Source organism: Stegodyphus dumicola, chromosome 7 (assembly GCF_044657685.1).
Source record: "Stegodyphus dumicola isolate Sdum_Otavi_A_Nest chromosome 7, ASM4465768v1".
Classification (NCBI taxonomy): Eukaryota; Metazoa; Arthropoda; class Arachnida; order Araneae; family Eresidae; genus Stegodyphus; species Stegodyphus dumicola.
The window spans coordinates 159,045,356-159,070,793 of NC_140774.1; the positions used below are offsets into that span (position 1 = coordinate 159,045,356).

Here is a 25,438-nt window from a genome sequence, read left to right on the forward strand (position 1 = left end):
ATTGCACTTTCAGAGGGGCAACTCTTGTTTTTGATGTTAAGAGTGTTACTTTGATTTCCAAATTACATGACACTGAATGCAAATAAATTGCTGCACAGTAGCCTTTCTCGGAGGCATCACAAAAAGCACAGATATCAATATAGTTCATGTCAGGAATCAAAACAAATCTCGGTATTTTTAATTGTTGAATAAGATGTAAATCATTTCGGAAAATCTTCCATTTGTTAGCAATCTCATCACTAACAGGTTCATTCCACGATAAATGGAGTTTCCACATGTCTTGTATCAAGATTTTGACATAAATAATACAAGGAGCAAGCCAACCCAATGGGTCAAATATTTTCGCTAAATCAGAAAGGATATCTCTTTTAGAGTATTTAAACTTTTCACCAGAAATGGATACAGAAAATTTAAAGTAGTCTTCACGAGGGTTCCAATTAATTCCTAAAACTTTCATTGAGCTATCATCTTGAATTTTCATAGCCTCAGAATCATTTCTCAACTTCTGGGGTATATTCTCTAACACTGACAAGTCATTGAATGACCATTTATGCAGAAGAAATCCTCCACATTCTAACATTTGCAAGAGTTGATTTACTAGATTTTTGCACTCTTCAGTGTTTTGAGCACCTACCAAACAATCGTCTACAAAAACGTTTTGAAATATACCCTTTGAAGCTAAAGGATAATTATTCTGCTCATCGTAGGCAAGTTGGTATAAAGCACGAGTAGCCAAATATGGAGCCGAGGCAGTGCCGTATGTGACAGTATTAAGTCGAAATTCTTAAATAGGATCACTTGGACTCTTCCGCCAAAATATCCTTTGAAAATTTCTATCCTCTTCATTAACTAGAATTTGTCTAAACATTTTCATGATATCAGTTAGGCACATCTGAAGTTATCCTTGGAATCACGAATGCATATGTTCGAAATTTGGAATTTGACTCAAAGTGCGGGGTAAAGATTAATTCCACTTCTCCACTTGTTACAATATGGAACGAACCAAGGCACGACACTTCAATTTTTTTGTTAAATCTACCTAACTTTAGTTTTCTGACACACTCTTCACTTATAAAGCTGGCTTCACTGGCGCAGTCTAGTAAAGCCCTGCAAGGGATGGCTTTACCATTGGAATCACTAACTTTAATGAGAGCAGTACATAGTAATACACGTTTTGCTTCACCTTTAGAATAACTAAATTGTCCTGTACATGTTGTGGCATTTGTAACGACTTCATTCTTTGGTAAGAACACTTCGGCTCTGGGGGCGAGTGAGGACGTTTGTTTTGGTTTCTCATTTTCACTAGTTTTGATATTTCGATCAAAATGAAGAACAGTATGATGAGGTAACTTACACGTCATACATTTATGTAAACTACGACAGTTTTTCACTAAATGAGGCTGAGAAGATAAACAATTAAAACAAAGTTTGTGTTTCTTAACAAATTCAATTATTTTTTGGACACTTAAGTTTAAAAACTTGCCACATTTGTGAAGAGAATGATCTTCCTTGCACATCATACAACTGTTTTTACTCGACAGTAAAGAAGTTACTTTGGAATTAGAAAATTTCCTAAAATCTTTAGATTGGTTTCTACTATTCTGAAGGGTTCTAGCGTGGTCTTTTAGAAACTTGAGTAAATTATCTAAAGTACCTAATTCATCTTTTTTCAAAGTTCTTTCCCACCAAAATTTTATGTTTTTATCTAATTTCTCAGTTATCAGATAAACAAAAAGAACATCAGAAAGATCAGAAACTTCTAGCTTAAGAGTTCTCAAAGAGCGTACACATTCATTCACTACATCAACACAATGTAAAATAGCTTTAGCTGAATCAGAAACATTTGGCAAATTAAACATTTTATGGATTAATGCATTAGTTAATTCTCTTTTATTAGAATAACGTTCCTGTAAAAGTTGCAACACTATATCATAATTAGCATCAGAAATATGAATTGACTCAATAATAGACTGAGCCTTTTTTTTACAAGAAGCCTTTAAATATTGAAACTTCCGACATTTAGAAATATTCGGATTGTTATCTACACTAGCCTTAAAAAGATCATAGAAACTAATCCACTCTTCTATATTTTCCCCTATAAAGGTAGAAAGTTCTAATTTTGGTAATCGAACGTCAGACGAATTTACTTTTGCTACACTACTTTGTTTTGATAACAGAGTCACTAGAAGGTTTCTGTAACTTTTTATTTATAGTTATCCATAATTCATCTAAAGTTTCTTGTATTGTTTGTTGTTCCGTAATGAATGTATCACAATCTTTTTCAGGACACAACAAAAATATTTCCTCATAAATAGAACGAAGCTCACTGTTAAAAGCATTTAGTTTCGTTTCGAACAACTTTACCTCTAAAATTTCTGCTTGTTCTAAATTCGAATTTACCTTGCCTTTAAACATTGTTATATTGCTTTTTAGAACCTTCTTTTTAGTTAAAACTTGTTTCAAATCAGCCATTATGAATAACAATAAATATGATACTAACAACTCTAGCAAAAGAAGATGAAGTATTGGAACGTACTCACCCCAATGTTGAGGTTTCTGCACTACACCATGCCACGGGAATATTCCACAAATCGAAACTGATTTCATCACAGATGCCACACGCATAATCCACAAATCGAATCGAAAGTACACTAAGCTGATTATTAATCCACAAATCGAAAGTGAAAACTTGCTAATATTTGAATAAATCACATCATATCCAAAGCTCGCTAACTCTTCTCTCTGGTCGCTACGGACCAGGAATGTTAAGAATAAGTTAAAAAAAAAAAAAAAAAAAAAAAAAAAAGTTAAGCGGACTATAATATCACTTGTTTATTTTACATAACACTTTCAAATAGAAGGAATGCTGTCTACGTGACGACATAACACACTTCACTCTTAACACTGTAGCAATTAAAAAAAAAAAAAGAATAGAATACAAATCACATAAGTTATGAGTTGAAAGTTCATTACCATAGCAACCAGAATTGAATCATCAGGCAGCAGCGCCATCTATTGTTGCAAAGACCTACTAGTAATTCGTTTGGTAACAAAAAATACTAAGCAGGTAGGATGCAATTTAGATGGTTCTGAAAAACTACCCTTATTTGTTATTGGCAGAAGTTTGAAATCGTGGTGTTTTAAGAATGTAAGAACATTACCGATCGAATATGCAGCAAACAAAAAGGTATGGTATGGTAGTTACGATGTTCTCTGATTGGATTGTAAAGTTAGATGAGTGATTCTTGCGAGAAAAGCATACGGTTGCAATGATAATTGATAATTATCCAGCTCACTTCAATGTTGTATTGAGAGCTGTAAAACTTATCTTTTTGCTACCAAGTACAAGTGTCTTGCAGCCTTGTGATCAAGGGATTATACAAAACATGAAATTTTTCTGCCAGAAGCAATTGCTTCGAAAATATGTACTCGCAATTGAAGGAAATGAAGATTTCTCTTTCAATTCATTAGATGCTGTTCATATGTGGCACTGTGCATATAATTCATTTATTCCAAGGACAATTGAAAATTGTTTACGTCATGCAGGATTCTCAAAAGTATCAGATTTTTTGGTGCCAAAAGAAATGGAGAAAGAGGATTTTGAAACTCAGCTGACACTTGATGAAATGTTTGAGAAAGTTTCTGCATTATTGGACTATCCTACTGTGTCATTGGAAGAATTTGTTGCAGTTGATGATAATATAGTATGTACAGCCCACAATCATGGCAGACAAAGACATTTTGGAGTTTGCTTAAAGCTAAAAAAATATCATTGATGCAGATTCCAATGACGGAAATTAAATGAATGATACAGCTTCTGTTCCCAGGTCATGCAAAATGAGGAACATCATGAAACATATGTGCAGTTATTTAGACCCTCATTCCAATGGTAAAATGAATTACAAAATGGACGATATCGAACAAATTGTTGACAGTTTGATGCTAAAAGAGACCATGCAAAGAAAAATATCAGATTATTTTCCAAAAACTCAATAAATGTTTTGTTTTTCAAAAAACTTGAAAATTTTGTATTAAATTTCATTAAGTTCTTTTGGATGCTTTCACTTCATTGATTTTTATTAAATACATGCAAATATACATATGTGTGTGAATAAAATGTACTCTAATCAATTTTGTTGAATAAAAATTTAGTAAAGAAATTTCAATTGTAAAAATGAAAAATAAAAATAATTGCTGTGAACTAATTTACAATATCATTTAAATTCTAAAAGCATATGTATATATATATATATATATATATATATATAATGTTGTATGATCTTAAATTTACATAGTTCGAAATCAAGTTTTTCTAATACTTGCGCAATAGCTGTAACGTAAGATAATAATAATTTATTTACTAAAGAAATATTTATTATATTATCTTCTAATATAAATTTAGTAGAAGTATCTAAAAAGAGTGAACCCATATGTAAGAAGTTTAATTCCCAAAATTGTGTTTAAAGTAACTTGAATGTAAATTGTTAAAAATATTTTACGGGGACTTGAATTAAATCATGAATAACAAAATTTCAAACTTTGAAAAAGAAATTAAATTTAAAAGCAAGTAATTATCGCTATTGATCGGAAATTAGTTGACTTTTCAAGGGGAACAAACCAACTTCCGTGCAGTGAACGATAATTAATAAATACGAAGGTGTTTCGTCTTTTACTCAAGTAATAATTGTTATGCCAAACTGGCAAATTAAGTTAGGCCAAATAGTTTCGTGAAGTGATGGGATTTAGAGCCAAAGTAGAGTACCAAAGAACTCATTCTGAATTAAGCATTTTCGCTAATACAAATTTTGAGTGAAAATCAAGTTTTGACATTTATACATCTTTGTGATAAGTTAAATTTAATAATAATATTTGTGGCATGTACATTGCAGGGGGGGAGGACAGTTCTATATCTTCCATCGTACTGGACTGATTGACGAAATTAAAATTGCATCTTTCATGTGTCGAAAGCGCGACTTAGAGTATTTATTATACAGTACAAAGTCCGTAATCCAGATGTCCATTATCCGGAATGATCTATAATCCGGAACTCAAAGCCACAAACTTTTTTTTTGTATGCTTTATGCGTGCACGTAAAGAATGTGCATACATTACGCGCCCTATACTTCCACAGTCATAACACGTTGGTTCTTTGCTCTTATTATTTACACGAAATAAAGCGCATGCTTTATTTTGTGTGTTAGTACTTGAATAACCTTTATTCTTCATATCTGGAACGCGGATTTTCTCATAAATTTTTAATTTCTCTTTGAATTCAGAAATAGTGTTACACCCATACAAAATAATTTTGTTACTACTCTGATCCGGTATCCCATTGATTACATAATCAAGAATTGATGAATCATCAACAGAACCACGACTGGCTATTTCATGTTGCATGGCAATTAAATATTCGGAAAGGGATTCACCAGGTTTTAAATGCTGTTTAAGTCCAGACATAGTCTAAATGAACCGCATTTTTTCCTACTTAGCACAATTACTTGCATAATCAGAACAGCTTGGCTTAATGATTTACTTCTCTAACCATTCCGAAATCTGTTTATCAATTTAATGCTGCTTTGTGGGGGGGGACATCGTGGCACGTAGTGAACTGGAAGTTGATCTGTCAGCACTATCCTCATCTTCAGGGCAGATGCTTTTATTTTATTTGGCTTATAATTCCATACTAAACGTAGTATTTCATCTCGATGTACTCCGTCTTTGATAAGATTTAAATCAATTTCCTCGTCATTATAAATATCACGAATACACATCAAATAGTTTTCTGGTGGCAGTTTTCTAGTTTCAACTATGCGTAATCTATGATTTACACATGCGCGCGTTGAAAGAAATGTTTAATAAAGTAAACTAATATATATTAACTTTTTTTTGTAAAATTTGATACCCTTTAGATCATAATTGCTCTTTATTTCATAAATTACGGTTTCATATTTTTAATTGTATAATTGAAATGCATGCCATCTGACTAGATTTAAATTGATCTATAATTCGGAAAAACCCCTAACCCGGAATCGCGGAAGTCTCGATGAGTCTGGATTACAGACTTGGTACTGTATTTATATATAGCGTTGTTCTGATATAAGTATTTTGACACAAAATCGGACTTTTTTAGAAATAACGGGCCATTTTTTTTTCCGTATTTCAATTCTATGACTCAAATTATGCCTGAATATTAAATTTTGTAAAATTTGGTGCAAAATTTACAGAGAAATTCAAAGATATATTTTGCCACAGGTTTTCAGTTTGCACCAAGAATCATTCACTTGGCGAACTTCTTAATATATGGCAACCTATTTTCCTTTCCCTTTTTTACATTGTGCATGAGCGGAAAAAGAGTCATTCATTCCTACTTCAAATAATTTTAACAAAGTGCCTAAACCACATTTGATTTCAGTGCCCAAATCACTATTGCTTTCAACAAATATGCTGAATTTCAAAATGTGCCAATATATAAATTCACATATATATTTGGAAATTTTGAATATTTTTTTACAGGTATTGTTGGAAATACATCTACTTTAAGATGATAGTAAAAATTTTGTAGATTAAAATTCAAAATTATTTATAAAAATCATTTAAAAATACAAATTTTGAAAATAAACAATAAAAAATGGGCGAATGTTGTTTGGAATGAATTTAAATTTCGAAATGTGAAAGGAAGAAATAAATAAGCTTAATAAAAAAAGAGAGATTAATAAATATATATCAAATTCAATTAACATTGAGGAGCTAAAATTTTGAGAGCTAATTTTTAAAGAAATTATATTAGTATATTACATAATAATATAATTACACATTATATTACATAATTTGAGTCGTAAAATCGAAAAGTCCAATTTTTTGTCAAAATACCTATAGTAGAACATTGCTAAATATAAATCTGATACATATCCCAAGTCGTGCTTTCAAGGTATATAAATGCAAGTTAAATTTCATCAATCTGCTCAGTAGAACGGGAGATATAGAACTGTTCCTTTTTTCTTGTGCAGTGTACATGCGAAGATCAGGTAGATCTCACTGTGTAATGAAGCACTTCATCAGCTGTGGTGTTGGAAAAGTTTAAGTGCTTGCCACTGAAATCTACCATACAATGTGCTGTTCAGGTGTTCCTCTGGATGGTTTAGTAGTTAGTGGAGGATGACTGCTATTCCAGAATCCAAGCTATGCATTTGAATCCCACATAAGAGTTAGTTATGTGTGTCTTCAGCAATGCCAGTGTTTATTAATCAAGAAATTAAAATGGAACTTAGAGCAATCTCCATAAACACTTTAATCCACATTTCTAAAGCAACAGTTCATTATTGTGATAAGTGTCTGTCTTCTAATGGCTACTACATTGAGCATCTGTTATAGTTGTAAAAATTATGGGTAATTTGTATTCATCTTGTAATGTGTGAATAAATTTGTATTATTATACATCATTGTTATAATAACACTAAATAGCATAATTTTCTTTTCTGAAAATGTATATACATTTTGTATCAGTCTCATGGTGTGTATACGTATGATAATGAAAAGTTGTACCTCAATATTTTTGTGTGTAACCTTAATAAAGTGTTACATTAATGTTTTTGGTTTTTCGGGAGCATTTCGGTGTATATGAATAATAATAAGGTATTCATAATTTTCTTGTATGCCAAAGTTAATTTTTAATATAATATACTGATGCTATTTCAGGATTCTCAACTGAAGGTAAAATACATATACAAAACTGCAGATGAAGTTGTCCAGGAAGGAGCAAATAAAAGATTCCGAGGGGATTCAAGTTCAATTAGCAGTGTGAAGGTAATTGACATGACTGGTCCTGAACAGCGAATATTGTCAGGTGAGATTGCTAATTCAACAATGCTGGACAGTGATGATTTTCACTGTTTCTAATCTACCTGAATGTTGGGAAAAGTTTTCAAAATTATGAAACTTGGTTTGGCAGATTCTCAATTATGAGTAAAGGCATATAAATCTATAATCTTGTAAATGCTTATAAACAAAAACATATATTTGGTATTGCTTGATAATATGTGTTAATTACCATATAATGAGGAACAGTTCTTGAGTAAGTTTCCTTTTATTATAACTGATTTAAGAAAGTACTTCTCTGTGTTAAAGAATTATACATACTTGATAGTAGTTGGCCCAAGGTTTACTTGTAAAGAATTTTTTTTCTTTGTTGCTCTTATTCCTGTCTTATTGTAGTACTAGAAATATTATATTTAATATATTCCTAGAGAATCTTAGCATTTGTTTAAACCAGTGGTTGAATCTGTGAGATCTGTGTGCCATTGCTCTGACTGAAATATTCTTGTATGTTATAAAAATTCTGAGAGTTTTTAAGCTAAACAATATACTTTTCAAATATCTTTTAAAAGCAGGAAAGGACTATAGAAATGATGATAATTTCTGTATGTATCTAAAAATAAAATGCAAAAGGATTAGCAAATAAAAAAAATTGAGTAAATTCATAAACTAACAACATGCTAAAAGTAGTTGTAAATTTAGTTAGGAGTAACACAAAATAGCAAACAAATTTTTATGTTCTTTCAAGATGATCCAGAACTTGATATATAAAAATATAATGGAGAAAAGAAATCTTAGTATTTCAAAATCTAAGAATTTGACACATAGAAGTCTGCATAATCAAAAGAATTTGAAAAATTAAGCAGCATATTACGTATCTTTTAATGCTACGAGTTAATACAATAGTCATCTTTTCTAACAACAGAATAAACAATTTTTTATTGCTAAAAGTATGATTTTGAGTATAAATTAGCTAATTATTTTTTAATGTATTCCAACTTCTGTATGGCTGGAAAACAAGCACATGATATAAATCTATCCAAAATTGCATAATAAATCAGTTTAAACAATTAACTTTAGAAATTAATAATAAAAAGTTTACAAAACGTTTAAATAAATCCATTAAAAACAGCAACCAATCGGTAAGGTAATTAAAAATTCAGTAATAATCAAATCAAAATGACAAGGTTTTGAAAAATGTAATCATCATAGAAATAATCCAGATTTAAGTAGTTAATATAATAAAATTCAAAATTAAATAAATATACTCATTTCAAACTTTACATAGTTAAGTAATGTGATGTTAAAATTAATTTATTTACAAGTAAATGTTAATTTAGGTCATATAAATTAGTGAATGTAATTGTTAGCTCTTTATATATAGTTAAAAAAAATTATGGTTTTCACTATTCAAGTATAAATAATCTATAAGATTATATCAGAGAGTATAAGTGATAAGAATATATCAACGAAAGCTATTTCTGTTTCTGTTAATACAGTGACTTTAAGATATGAAATCTTTTAAACATGATGTATTTAATCAAATTTTATTATTTAAATATTTTAAATAAATTTATTATTTAAATATTTAAAGCCAAGAATGATATTTGATATTATTGATTGCTGTTAAAAACCACTGGTTTAGACTAATACTCTTCTGATATTTATAGTGCATTATGATTGTCTTATATAATGTTCATCTTTATAGGTTATCATCAGATTCATCAACAGCACAGCAAGCCCCCCGATCAGGAAGAAGATTCTCAAGTTAAAACCAGTAGCAGAGGGTATCACTTTTCTTTACCTGAGTTGGAGCACAATTTGAAACTTCTCGAAGAGGATGAAAAACAGAAGATAATTAGATGTGATCGTCAGAAACAGTTTGCTCAAGATAAGTTAATAAACTTAGAGCATGAACAAAACCGGCTTGAAGAAGTGATAACTCAAGAAGAAAAACAAATTAAAACTTTGGAAAAAGTACTTAAAATTGTAGAAAGGTAAAGAGTTGTATATTGATATGGAATTTTGTTGTTTCATTTTATGAACATGCAGTTATCAGCACATAATTGTGAAACCAAATTTTAACATTTGTCAAAATGGTATCTCAAGTGCCAATTAGTGAAAATAAGAAATTTTTTGGTATTGTTAGTATTATAAAAGTATCTTACAAGCCATGAATGAAATTGTTTGATAAAATTAACTAAAAACAACCAAAAAAAGATTTATGAAAATTACTAAAGAAAGCAATTTCTGAAATATTAAATTGTTAGTTTTTCTGAAGCTTAAAAATTTAAGCATTTTACTTTACATTAATAATTTTGTGTTTGATTGTTTTGTGAAGGGTATAGGCTTCTTAAACCTGATATGAGACCAAAATTTTGTTTCTGGACCTTTTAGGAAATTTTAGTTAATAATGAAGAATTATTTTTTAGAATAAAAAAGAAATAGCTGCAAAATAAATGCAATTTGTTGATCAGAAAGTGCTTAAAATTATCAGATTATTATTTGTCATATTATGTACATCTGTTGGCATTACGAGGCGTTTTAATTACTTTGAAAAGATTGATTTTGATTATTTTTCCCTCTTTGATAAATATTGTAAAATTGATTTTAGGCTAAAATTCGAATCTTGAAAGTTGGAAAATATATGTTGTAGAATTATTAAAACATTATGAAACCTTAATGTGATGTTGGTAATTTTTCCATTGTGTTTTAGTAGGTGTAGTTAGTTTTCTAACAGTAGTGTTTCTTTTGTACCATTTTTATTTTTGAACATCTAATTTGGTGCATGATATTATTACTTCTTTTTAGTCAAATCGTTGAAACTCTTTTCTGATATACCTCAGTGTTTATATATTATTTAATTTATTGAATTTTGTAGTTATATTTTTATTTATATTTTTATTTTGTCTCTAAAACGTTCTGGTAATTGTTTTAGATATTAAAAATGTTATTGAGAGATTGATTAATTTAGAGCATAAATATGTAATCTGGACATTAATTATTTTTATGTTTTATATAACAGCTTAATAGTGCTTTTAAATTTATAGACTGTTTCCTTTTTTCCCCTTCAATCTTTCTTCTATCTGATATTAATTAATTTAATTTTTATTTTTCTCATCTTTCTCGTTTTATCTTTCTGGGATATATTTACAATACATACATTAATAATGCATGTATTTTACAACTATATGTTAAAAAAATTAAAATACTCACATGTATTATGATCCATTCCTAGGGAGTATAAGGACATTTTTGCTTTAATGCTACTTTGTTGAAGAAAACAGTCTTTTTAATATTTTTTCAAGGTATTTTGTGCCTTTGTTAGATTAAAAATTAAAGCATCATTACAATAATAAGTCATAATTAATGACTTCAAGATTTCGTAAGTAATATGCATAAAACAATAGGTAATACAAAATATATATAAAATAAGAAAATATCTGTACAATGATAAGGTCTTTATCAGTTAAGTTTAATTCTTAACAAAATTCATGTCTAAGCTGTAATCTCTCTTCCCATATGTGTTATTTCTCATCAGTTCATAGGTAACACAACAGAAGTTGAATTTGAACTCTTAATTTATTAGTTTATGCACTTAAGTTATCTCTGCTACATCAATATTTTTGTAGAGTGTTTAAGGTTAAAAAAAATGCTCTATTCTTTCTTAAAACATTGAATTTCTTCACTAGTATAGAAGGACTTAATTTAATAATGTTAAATCTTCTATGCGTTTGTTTTTTATTTTAGTTTGGATAATAAAAGTGATGATGATGATAGCAACACAACTCTTGAAATTGCAGCCAGAACTTTCAAAGATCTGCAAGATGAGTATTATGAAGAATACAAATTGTATAATTTGAGTGATTTAGCTATTACTATAGTTGTTCCTTTGGTAAGTTACAGTCCCTTGCCCTCCTTTTTTTTAAATAGTTGTAAAAATTAAATATGTTTTGCCGTGTGTTTGCCCCATATCTATTAACTGCTTTTTAAATAAGTGTTACATTGATTACTTTCAAGCTTAATTAAAAAGTCATGCAATAAAATGCTATTTCTGAAGTGAATTTTAATTTATCTTTTTAAGATTTATGTATTAAATTCAGAAACTAATTTAGATACAGAAAGAAAAATTTTATTTACTTGCATGCCACTTTATTATGTTTTAAAGCAAAGTATGATATGAAGTCAGTAGAAGTAGTAAATAATAAAATTTGAACTAAAATTTATATTTAAGTAAAAAGAACATTGCATATAAAATTCGAAATCCTTTTCTCTTCTAGGTTTGTATATATCATCATAATTCTCCTCTTTTATCATGTGAAATATAATTTAATCTACATCTGTATATATCCTAAGGTTTTTTTATCTCCTTAATTTTTGTTTTCAGTGAAATTTGCTTTCTTTTTCGCTAGTATTCGTTTCCAAAATAATTTTTTTTTTTTTTTTTTAAATTTTAAAACTACAGTTGCTATATTTTATATTTAAATTCTTATAAATTTCCTCCTGATATAAAAATATAAGAAGTGCATCATAATCATCTTCAAATTGTTTCATTTATTTTCGATTTTTTTTTCCTCTTATGGCATCTGCTTGCTTTTGAAACATTTGTAAATATAATTAACAGTATTGAGGGCAAAAACAGTACATTTTCAATCTTCATCAATTACTTTTAACAAAAAAGAAAATTAGGCTAAGAATAAAAATGAAGTTTTAATGTGCTATAGTAGATAAAATGTTTCATTTGAATAGGAGTAAATATTACCAAAATGATAACTTGAAGAAATGTTTAACTAATAAATTTTAGACAAAATGTATGTAGAATATTTTGGCTGTATTTAGATAAGCTAGTTAAAAAAGGGGCAAAGCTGCAACATGTGTGGATTATTTTCCAGAATACCCTAGCTGAATTAGATAAAATGTGTTAATCATGCTTCTTTTATCTGATTTTCATTGTATGAATTTTATATCATGTTGTTTAGGTTAAAAAACTGTTAGCTGATTGGAATCCCTTGGAACAAAAGCATCATTGCATAGATATTTTTCAAGACTGGAAAGCACTGTTAGAATCCAATAGCTCAGTGGTTTCTTGGAACAAAGGAACAGAACAAGAACTGGAACCCTATCATCGACTAGTCTGGGATGTTTGGATGCCCCCTGTTCGTAAAGCGATTTTGTATGTAATTAAATTTTTTGGCAGAAAAGTATGCAGGAATGTTTCCTTCCCATACTTTCCTTTCAAATTTTCAGACTTGGAAAAGGATATATTTAAAGTTTTTCTCCCCCCCCGTACTTATTTTATGATCGAAATATTTTTAAAATACATTGCTTATTAACTTCCAGCAAAACAGCTACTTCGTTTGTAGTTCAAGATAGTATAATGCTGAAATAATGTACAGGTACAAAAACTCTTTAAAAAAAACTCATCAGAATATATTAAATACTTTCCAAATAAATGAAAATATAATCAAATCTTATATATTGATTAATTTGAACCACAGACAGAAAAGATTATAAACTTATATTTCATTGAAGTTGCATTGCTCTTTTTTCTGAAGATCTGTTTGCCTTCATTTTGGATTATAAGCCTGCATCATGATTTCCATGATAGAAGGGCTTTTTGTAAAATTTCTGGCGGGAGTTGATTTCTATTCTATTGCTTTCCAGAGTCCATTAGTTATCAATAGTCCATAGGTGGAACTTCACAGGAATATGTTGAGAAGGTATATATGCAATACCTATATCAGTCTTCATTTTTTCAAGAAATGCAGTTATTCTTTTTGAAGTATAACTTGTTGCTTTGTTTTCATGGAGTTTAACTCTTTGAAAGACATTGGGACAGAGAACTGGAATTTCTTATGTAAATATCAGACCAAAATCTCTCTCTTAATAGTACTTTGGCTTGGTTTTAACCCTTTTTTTTTTTCCATTCTTCGTATTTTTAATTTCCCATTGTAAGAGAATCCTGTGGCAAATATAAACCCCTTACTCAAACTTTCTGTGCATTGACAGACATAGGTTTGTACATTTTTTCTCTTTATTTTCAATAATTTTTTTTTTTTTTTTTTTTTTTTGTAATGGCAGTCATTTAGGTTACTAAATAGTTTTCTTACTGAGTTCTGCAAATTGTTCAGCATTGATTGTAAATCTTTGTTAATTATTTTTTGGTGCTATAGGTGTGTTTGAAAACTTTTCATATGATCTTTGCATCAGCAGATTTTCTCTTCTTACCAAAGATTTAGCTTTAGAAACATTGTAACTTTTTCAGGTATTCATTTGGAGTGTTCTTTTAGTAGTGATGACTGACATTTTTTCCAGTTATCACTTCTACATTCATCATCTTCATTTGATGTTTCTAATTAACAGTATTGTCTTTTTTGCAGTTAGAATTTGTAACATCATGCATTATACAATGTTTTTTAATTATGTAGTAAAAATATTTCTCTTTGAAAGTGCAAAAACATATCCTTCAATTCACAGCTTCTTTATGTGCAACATTTGGAAAGAAAAATTTAATAATATAATATTTCGCATTTCAAATAATAAGCTATCGCCAGAAATTTTTATTTCAAAACTTTTTTTAGTTCTTTATCAAAATCATTCAAAAATTGTGTAAAGACTTTCTGTAAAACTCTTCTAAAGGGTTTAAAAAAATTTTTTAAAACCTTTTCTTCATTACTGTAACAACTTTTTTAAAATTTTCTATCCAAAAGTCTATTTTATGTCAACTGAAATATCTGTATATAGAATGTTTCATGAGCCACTTTTGGTTTATGAAACCTGCTGTATGAAATAAGTAATTTAACTTGCATTAATTAGATTTTTTTTTATTTTAATATGAGTGCATATTTGATTTTAGTTTTAGCTTATAGTTATATGAATTGTTTTCAAGGGGCTGGAATGCTCGTAACTGGTCTCCATTAGTAGAACTTCTAGACACATGGACACCACTATTACCTCCATGGGTGATGGGTAATATTTTAGAACAGTTGGTTCTTCCTCGCTTGCAAAAAGAAGTAGAAGCATGGAACCCTCTGACAGATACTTTACCTGTACATTCGTGGCTGCATCCTTGGTTACCACTTATGGGTAAAATAATATTTTTATTTTTTTTAATTTCCAAAATATATTAATTCATCTTTCTGTCTGTAATCAAGCTTAACTTGCTTCTGAAGCACATGCTAAGTTACTCTTCAAATGTATAAATTCTTTTAATCTCAAAAGTAAAATCAAACTGAGTGAGTTTCTTAACAACTGTATGCACAGCTTTGACCAAAAATACAGTGGCTCCTAAAAGTGTTCGTACACTTATGATTTTCATTAAAATAGGGCTCTATCCATTAATTAAAAGTAAACTTTCTGAATGAGATTTTAATAGTAAGATCTATAATCTATTCGTAACAAAATTACATGAAATATTTTTATAATATAGCGAAACGTTATTTAAAAAAAATAATAATAAAAAAATGACAAACATTTTATCTCATAAAAGTCTTCGTACACTGAAATATTTTTGGATAAAATCAAAATTAGAATTTTTGTTTGCCGCTTTTTTTTATTTTTGCATTGGGGTGGCATTTAAAAAATCATTTGCTTTAATTTTTTATTGTTTACTTCATAATATTCTATTTATTATTGAAAAATGGGTAGCAATCATAAAGAAATTACAAATAGCATTCGAAAATGGATAATTTTTCGCGATAGTAGTGGTAAATCAATTCAAAATATCGCTAAATTAATTAATTTATCCCATTCTTCAGTGCCATATGTGATAAAACGCTTTAAAGAAGAAAATCGGATTGAAAACAAGGTAAGAAAAGGTCGACCAAGAAAGTTAACTAAACGTAATGAGAGATTTATTGTTAGAAAACTTGGGAAAACCTACGTTTGAGTGCTGTAAAAGTTTATGCAGAATTTAATTCAAATTTTTCTACTTCAATTTCACCTTAAACTGTTTGACAAGTTCTCAGAGAAGAAGCTGGATTACATTGGCATTCTGCCCATAAAATTTTTTTTGTAAATGAGAAAAACAGAAAGCTTAGGCTTCCTTTCGCAAAATCAATGCTAAATACACCTGAAACGTACTGGAATAATGTCTTATTTGCTGACGAAAGCAAATTTAACATTTTTGGTTCCTATGGTCGAATAACTGTTAGGAAAAGAAAAAATGAGGAACTTCATTTTAAGAACTTAGTTGGAACAGTTAAGCATAGCAGTGGAGGTGTTCTTGTGTGGGGGTGCATGGCAGCATCAGGACTAGGTAATTTGGTATTTATTGCTGGCATAATGAATCATTCTCTTTATTTAAATATTTTAAGAGACGATTTAAAATTATCAGCCCAAAATTTGGATATTAAAAACAACTTTATTTTTAATCATGATAACGATCCTAAGCATATGGCTCCCAACGTTCGCCTCTGTGTCTGCGTTCGCCTGTGTGTCCACAGGTTTTGGAAACACAATCTCAGTCGCCAGATTTAAACCCCATAGAACACATTTGGAAAGAACTGGAAGTTAGAGTACGAAAACATGACATCAAAACAAAAAGCAAAGTCAAAGCAGTCATGATGAAAGAATGGATGAACATTGATACAGAAATTACAAAAAAACTAGTAAAATCTAATCCCAGATGTTTAAACTGTTGTGGATGCTAAAGGATATCCTACTAAATATTAATTTAACGAAAAATGAAAATATTTACTAATATGTCAAGATTTTTTTGAAGTGTACGAAGACCTTTGTGAGATAAAATGTTTGTCATTTTCTGATTATTAATTTCTTAAAAATAAAGTTTTGCTATATTTTAAACATATTTCATGTAATTTTGTTACAAATAGATTATAGCTGTTATTATTAAAATCTCATTCAGAAAGTTTACTTTTAATTAATGGATAGAGCCCTATTTCAATGAAAATCATAAGTGTACGAACACTTTTGGGAGCCACTGTATCTAAACTCTTGCTCAGCTGTAAGTACAGTAGTGTCTCTGTGACTGTGGTAGTTCATTCCAAAAACAGCCGTAGATAGGATGTCAGATAGTTAATATGTACGTATGGTGCTTAGTGGGCCATATCATTTGATCCAGATTGGCATCCTGTAGAAAGCATCATGGATATTTGTTGGTGCTAATCTGTTCTTGTGTATGAAAAATTGTTTGCATCAGGAGTAACATTTTTGGTGATGAAATGTATAAATGACCAATGAGTTTAGCCATTCCTGATGAATTCTTAACTATCAATTGTTGGGCTGTTAACAAAAAAAATTAAAACTATGGGAAATGATGCTGTTAATAATATCAATAAAATAATATCATGCTTCTATGAATAGCATAAATGTTATATGCCTCTAATATAGCATGAATGCTGGGATAAATTTCCGTTCATAAGATATTGTTGCTAACATTATTTAAAATAATAATAAAGTATGCTTGCTGCATTTTAAGTTTACAATGTGTTTTCTATTACTTGCACATATCAAAGTATCTGCTACTGACATTTTAGTCTTTCCTTTAAGAGATTAATACAGCTGTGATAGCATACAATTTCTGTGCTGTATATTAAAATACTCTTTAGATATGACAGAATAGCAAAAATCATCAGTAGACTTAGGAGTGATGAAAAATTGATCTAAACCATGCATGCTTATGTGCTTATGCTAAGAAAGATGGTGCTGATAATGTCTGCACCATTCTTTTTGTGTTATGAAATGACCCATTCTTGCTTGGCATATGTTTATATGTTTAGTAATTTATGAATTCTTCTTCTTTTATATATATATATATATATATATATATATATTTTCTGAATTGAAGAAGGGATAGTGTAAATTACAGGTATGAGAGCACAACTGTAGATCAACAAAATTATTTCTGTAAGAGCTTGCACTCCTTTACCTCTTTGCTGCCTTTTGAAATGCATCTGTCTGAGTTTATTTCCATTCTTTCATAATTCTTAATGAATAAATTAATATATATATACTTTATATAAATTACAATAGAATTCTAGTTATGTGGGAGTCTAATTCACTTATTACTTCCTTGTACGATGTAAAAAGGAAGTATTGTAATCGCGAAAAGTTTCAGGCAGCATATTTCAACGAAAATATCATTTTGACCGCTATCGAATGCAATTTAAAGATGTTTTTGTGTGATATCTGTATGTAAGGACAGAATAAAATACTCTTTTCCTTCAAAAAATTATAAAACTGCTTTAAAATTAATTCTGAAGAGAATTTTTTGTGGCATCTGTATGAACGTACATGCGTACGTACGTACCTACATACGTATCTCACATAACTCAAAAACAAGTAGCCTCAGAACGTTGAAATTTTGTATATGGGACTGCTATAACATGTAGATGTGCACCTCGTATTTTGGTTGCAATCGGCCGCACCAAACGTATATAAATATATTTATATATATATCCACTCAGCTCAGTGACCTGAGTTTCTTTACTCTTATATGTTTGTAAATTGTACATTTTTTGCTTTAAAAATGATTGTATTATGTTGTTTTTATCTTCCGGTTAAGGTTTTTATGCCTTTACTAAATCTGTATGCAATATTTTTAGAATTATCAACAATTTTAAAGTTGTCCAAGTGCCGCTAAGCCTTTTTTTTTATGATTGTTTACATTTGAAACAGGAGACTAGTGGATTTGTTGCCAATCTAGAGAAGCTTCGCAACAACAAAGATAACGCATTCATTTATTATTGCCAATTAAATCATGCTTAATTCTTTCTGGAATTTTTTCAAGGAAATAAGTGTTTAAGATTTACTTCGTAATTTTTAATATAGATATTTTGAGTTTTTAGGTATTTTTACCTTCTCGCGAAGTAAGAACTGAATTAATTAAATGAGAAATACTCAATCGTCTGTGAAAAACTGTTTCTTTTTTGTTTTGTTTGCTTAATTTCTTTTATACATCATTCTAGCTTTATTATAGTATTTGAATAGAACATGTGGCAACGATTAGATCATTCTATTGATATCTTTAAATGATATAAATTTTGTGCATTATGAGTTATAATATGAACGAAATATATAAGTTAACTGTTATATAATTATTATATAAGTTAACTGTTATATAAGTATTAATACTGTTAAATGAATCTAGCGCCAGAGTGTCGCTATGGTAAACAAATACTAGAGTGCATTTTCAAGAATGCATTTATTCTATTGTGGTTTATGCGCTGTCGGCGAAGTAGATTTAATTCAATCCAATACGTTTAAATGAAATGCAAGAAAAAATGCGTATAATTTAATATTCCGTGCAAGGAAGTCATGTGGTGTACACATCAAATTTTTCTTCATTCTAGATCCAGTAAACTTAAGTGTGGTGTTAAAATTATTTATGAATTTTTAGTTATTTGATTGATTTAAATCATATAAAAAAGGTAACAGAGTACAGATGAATATGCACTACATGTAAATTGACTTGCTATTTTAGCACATATATAATCTGTAGTTTTAAATTTGAAATTAATATTTCTAAACTTATTACATGTGCTTAATATGTTCTGTACTTTAATATATTCTGGAGACTGATTTGAAAAATGACATTGGTTGGTGTATCTATCAACTTCCTAAAACATCTTAGATGATAACATTTGTAAATAAGGCTTGAAACAGTTTGTGAGTGTCTTGAATAAAGAATATCTTTATTTATATATCAAGTAAATTTCCTAAATTGAACGCAGAAAGCTGTCAGCTGGCATTTTCAACAGTTATCAGATTAAGTCAGTTTGAAGGAAGTCCATTTTCATAAATTGAGAACAAACAATTAAAATTTCATTTAGTTTGTCAGCAAAATCTTCTTGAGAAATTTCATTTAGAGAAATACATATAATTAACGAAAAGTGTGCTTTTCAGTTTCAGCAAGCAGGGCTGTAATGTGAATGTCAAAGCTACCTATGCAGTCTCTTAAATCACTTTCCAAAAAATCTTAAGAGATTTAAATGAAAAGCAAAACAATTTGTTTTAGATAGCAAGAAAGTTGTGATACGTGCATGATGGCAGATTGCTGCTGGAATCTACAGTGAGTAATCCTAGTAAAACTGATTGATTTACTACATATGAACTTTTATGACAATCTCATAAAAATTTTTATTTCTCGAAGAAAACATCATGAAATATTCAAGACGTTTAAGCATACATAGCTTATGGATAGCTTGGAAAAGCTTCAATGGAAATTTTTGTTCAATTTTATGCACCTCGCACTTGCTATTGTGTCTTCAATGATTAAACAACAAGAAGCAAGAAAATTTTCTTCAAACAATGTTACTGTCATCAAACAAATTGCTATAAATAAACATATAGCTACTCTAACTTCCAGATTTGGTGGCTGTTGAGTTACTTTCTGCCCCCTAAAATGAAATCTTATCTTAAAGGGTATCAATTTGTATCAGAAATTCAGAAGAACAAATCCAAGTGTAAAACTTTTTTTTTTTTTTTTTTTTTTTTTTTTTTTTAATAAGGGTATGAAAGTTTGGTGTTTGTAAAAGAAGTCCAAAAGCTCAGTGAACATTCCTCAAAAGGAATTTGTATAGATAGTTAAAGAGTGATAAAGGTGTTTCAAACTTCAACTTTTTATGGATTCAATCTTAAAGCTTTGTGTGCTAAATATTTAATTTCACCAGTATGTGATTATTTAAGATACAATAGTGTTATATAGTTTAATTAAGAATTTTAAGTGCTTTTGGGTTAAATTAAATGTAAGGATATGTAAATTTTATTTGTTTCGTGAATCCTGATATTATATTAAACTTTAATAAATACTAATAGGCAGTTGTTTTAAGATTAATGCATATGAATAACATAAATATTCTTATTTTTTATATATGCATTCATATCAGTTGATAGATACGGCAACTTTGCCATAATTCTAAAAATGTAGCTGTTAGTGAGAAATTAGCACCAGCCTGTACATGTATGTCCAAAAATATGCAAACTTTTATTTTAACCCCAAAAAATATGTTGTAAAGTAAACTCTTGATAGACGTGGAGTTACAGAAAAGTTTATAAAAATATCAGTTCTTTCTTTTATTTTTTTAATAATATTTTGTTAATAACCAGTTTTATCTGCTGAAAAATTTTAAAAAACTTAATAATGCCTTACTTGCTGTGATTGTAATCAATATCTTTCAGTCTTCGAATTTCTGTAAAATGTTGATGGCAAATCAGTAATTTGGCATGGAGAAGGGAATAATAGTATATGTCACATTTTGAGTTCTGCATTTGTATATATAACTCATTTAATTTTTCATGTTTTTAAGCAATTTGCAGGATTATTATTTTTTGAAATAAAAGTATTATTTGAGGTCCATCTAAAGTTTTCTCTGTCTCTCTCTCTCTTTCTGAGTTTTGTGGTATGCCTTATGACCTGACATTTTTTTTTTTTTTTAAATTTTTACTATTGTTGTTGCTATGAGAGGGAATACATTTAATTCACTAACATTTTTCTAAAAGACTAAATAACTCTTAATATTCTGTTGTTTGATTTTAATTGAAAAATTTCTGATTCAGTCAGAGGCTTAGATAATACTTTTTTTTGACATACATCAGAATAAGAGAATTAACTCTGTAATTTAAACTTTGATGCATTATTCTTTAAGTATTGAAATAAACTGTATGACTAACTTTTATTTTTATTGTGGAAAATTATGTAATGCGAGGTAAAGTTTCACTGTCCATTCTATGTTTTGTATCTCTTTGGAGATTTTTTAGCATCCAGTACTATATTTTATGTAGCTTCACGTTTGGAACCTTTATATGCTCCAATACGACATAAATTGGCTTCTGCATTAGTCAACTGGCATCCAAGTGATTGTTCTGCTAAATTAATATTGGAACCATGGAAGACAGTATTTTCCCAAGGTGTTATGGATGCATTTGTCATAAATAATATTGTGCCTAAACTGGCTATGGCACTTCAAGCTTATGTTATCAATCCACATCAGCAACATTTAGGTAAGTCCAGTTTTTTATATTCTTCAGAAAAGTGGCATTCTTAAAACTTTCCTTGAGTGGTAGTTCATTTGATAGTGCTCATTATTAGGATGCTAAACTATAGAATTGTATTAAAGAATTACTTTGAAGTTATAAAACTTGATTAACTGCTGCCTCAAGATTTGGTCTTTAACTAGTTGTCGTTAATTATCTAGTACCTACTGATGTATCAAAAGAATCTGTCGGTGCTTTTCAGCAACAAGATATGTTTAAATAGGGTTTTTCATTTCAAATGTGTTTCCCCTCCCCAACCAGATCAAATGGATTATTAGTCTTTGCACTTTATCTCTGCCTTTATATGAACTCTAAGAAAGCAGGTAACTTCCCTTAATTCGTTCGGAACGAACGCTGCATCCTTGCGTTACGGCGAATCCTGCACAGCGGGACAATCGCGGCACAGTTGTGCCGTGCTTTTGGAACGAAATGTTTACTTGCAGATGGTGTTACTAATCCATGTTCCATTCAAAAAATTGCCCTCATATAGTAGTTCTGAATCTCCAGATTCTGAATTAGAAGATGATGATAATAAACATGCATGATTGAAATTATGCATGATAATAATGCAGGTCTCTGCATTGATCCATGCTTTGAGATTTTTCATACGGCTTTGAAATATTAATTATTACAATATTCTTCAAGTATTTCATAATGTTAACTGTAAATATTTTTAGTGTTTTCTTATATTTTGTATCAACATTTAGTGTTTAATTTAGGTACTTTTAGTTACAGTAAAATACAATATATTTATATTTTTGTTGTTAAATATAAATTATCTTAATTAAATTTTTTTGTTATGATTTAAATTATGTCTTTAATCACATATTTAAAAATGGTTTTATTTCTACGTAAAGTGTGCCTTTTATCCATTATTATGTAATGTGTACTTTCCGAAATTGTGTATTAGGCTTATCGGGAAAAAAAATTCCCTGGCCTGTAAGCACAGTTTGCATGTAACAGCTCCCATCCTAAGGAAGCACTATCTTCCACGGGCTGCCATCCCGAACGGGTTAAACCAGCATCCAGTTCTTATTCTATTTCTTTGTTGACAATTATTCATGGTTTCCATTGTACTCCTTCCATCATGTATAGTTTCATTTCATGAAAATAGGAACATTTGTAACTTTTTGTCAAAATACCATATGCTTAAAAATAATGGATTGCATGTGCTTTATGTTAAATCTAGTAAATGTGTGATGCAAATGAAGTAAAAATTAACATGAGATTGACATAATGGTAAGTATATGTTTAATTGATCTGAGGCTAGCATTGAAATAGGAAGCCATCCCCTTCCGCAAAAAAAGAAAAGTTAACCAAAGGAAAGACAAGTAGAAATAAAAATTTGCATCTCTTTAGAAGAGTCCAGAGTTTAATATCTAAATACACTAATTTTTTCTGAATAATTTTAATGCAATAGCTTCTGTTTTGTGGTAGATCCTTCAAAATAAGCAGGTTATGAAACTGTCCATTTGTCTGTGCTACATTGTATTCATCTTAACCCATCAACTGCTAAAACTACAAGGAATGTTTCTTTTCTCATGAAAATAATAACAAATATTAAATTAAGCATTTATAACCTAAATTTACATTGAAAATAAAAAAATAAAAAAATTCTCTTACCAAAAGCGAGTGTTGCGTTCGCGCAACGTCAGCGGAATAAGACTATGGATGTTTAGTGAGTAGGATTGTACTCGTGTGATGTTTCTTTTGAGTGGAGCGCAGGATTACTTTTTAGCTATATAACGTTTTATAAATCTACAAATCACTTTACTTGTAATTAATTTAATATTAAAATATACATTGTATTTCTTTTACAAATACAGATTATTTCATTTGAAAGATTCAATCATGAAAAGCTTGATTACAATCATGATGTAAAGCTACATTACCTACTTTGCATCTATAAACAGTCTGGCTATGGTACTCTTTACAACAAAGTCTTTTGTTATCAACGGACTTTACGATAAAATGTCTACCATCTCCATGCAATGGTTTTTTAATGCTGAATTTACTAGGTTTTCCTGTTGCTGATCTATTTCTGGCTAATTCTACACTCTCAATGGAAGTTTGCAAAAGAAATAATGCATTCTCGCATCTGAAATCTAAAAGAGACTTTATATTTCCAGTAGTAAAAAGTGGTGATATTTAGTAAGTTTAGATGCGGTTTCACCTCATATAATTTATCAGTATTGTCAAATGCAAATTCTGCTTCGTATTCCTGTACTGCAAACATGATATCAATTCTCGTACAACAGGAACAGAAATGTCCTTACCAAAAGACCAATACATTTTTTTTTTGAGGTAAAGAATGATATCCTGTAAGCAATAATATTCCAATAAATCTTCTCATATAGGCTTCAGATGCAATAAATTCTGGTTGTTTTTTTTTTTTTTTTTTTTTTTTTTCCCTTTGCTGAGTGTATATATTTGTATATTTGCCTGTTCAACGAGAAGAGAGTTAATGTCTAAAAAGAAAATCGAAAACCTGTGCACTAGTTTTACCTTGTGTTTTGTCTTTTATAATTTCTCTTCTATCTCTTTCGTCATGTTCTTCCTGAGACATAACTAACAGTTCCTTTTTTATCCACTTCAAGATTTCATTCTTCTGCTTTTTGAACTTTTTAGTATGATTATAACTGCTTTTAGAAGGTTGAAACTTACTTCTTACGTGAATTTCAACTTCCTCAGCAGTATCATTTGGTAAAATATCATTATTTAAAACATTGCCATTCCTTTCTTCTTCGTCACTAGCCTCTGCAATTTCTGGGGGAACAAAAACAATATCAGTTTCATTCTAGTCATTATTAACATTATCATCATCTGTTTCTTCATCAAAAAATCTTTGAAGGGCTTCTTCTAATATAAGATACCTCGTTGTAGGCATTTTTAAACAACCAGAACATGAACCAGAACATCGAAAGGAATGAGTGAAAAAGGAGATTGACTACCCGTTTCTTGCTGACGTTGCATCAACGCAACACCTGTTTTCCCTTCCTTCCCAAAATATAAACATCTGACTGATGTAATGTTCTGATAAACGGTGACCTTGACTAAAAATAGATCACTCATAAAGACAGCGATTCTTTCGTTAAATATTTTCAGCAAAAATACCCGGTCGAAAATTTTGTTTAAAGTATGAGATTAATTATTATAAACAAAATGATTGTTAAAAGCAAATATTTTTTTACAGAAATAATCTTCATAATATTCCCTACACAAAATCATCCGCTGGTATAAAATATCTTAGGTAATTAAGACACAATAACACGCCGAATAAATACTAATTCAGAAGTCAAACAACAAAAATCAGCGTTAATTTACAAAATTTTCACAGGACTAGTTTCGATGGTTTTACCGAACCATCATCTTCAGCTGCAAAACCGCAAATGAACAAGATAGGAAATAATGTTTAGATAAGATAAGAAAGCCTGGACAAGAATAAGCAAGTGGCGCCATCTGTTGACGAAACCAGAACTAAAACATAATTTCTCTAAAAGCCGAAGGCAAATTTGGATTGGAATTAGGATCGTTAACTAGAACAGAAAGATTTTTATGAATGTGAAATGCCTCTAGAAAATCCAGTTCTCCAATGGAAGATGTTTTTTGAATAATTTTGGCAGCAGAAAAA

The 25,438-nt window shown here is 29.4% G+C and overlaps 1 protein-coding gene across 1 annotated transcript in view; it reads left to right on the plus strand.

Annotated features, from left to right (window-relative positions):
- sip1 (septin interacting protein 1) overlaps positions 1-25,438 on the plus strand; it is a 76,789-nt gene that overhangs the window by 34,932 nt on the left and 16,419 nt on the right. Inside the window, exons 7-12 of the mRNA XM_035358832.2 lie at positions 7,696-7,843; positions 9,521-9,809; positions 11,563-11,707; positions 12,792-12,985; positions 14,702-14,898; positions 21,556-21,774. Coding sequence (XP_035214723.2) covers positions 7,696-7,843; positions 9,521-9,809; positions 11,563-11,707; positions 12,792-12,985; positions 14,702-14,898; positions 21,556-21,774 — 1,192 coding nt within the window. The remainder of the gene's footprint in view (positions 1-7,695; positions 7,844-9,520; positions 9,810-11,562; positions 11,708-12,791; positions 12,986-14,701; positions 14,899-21,555; positions 21,775-25,438) is intronic.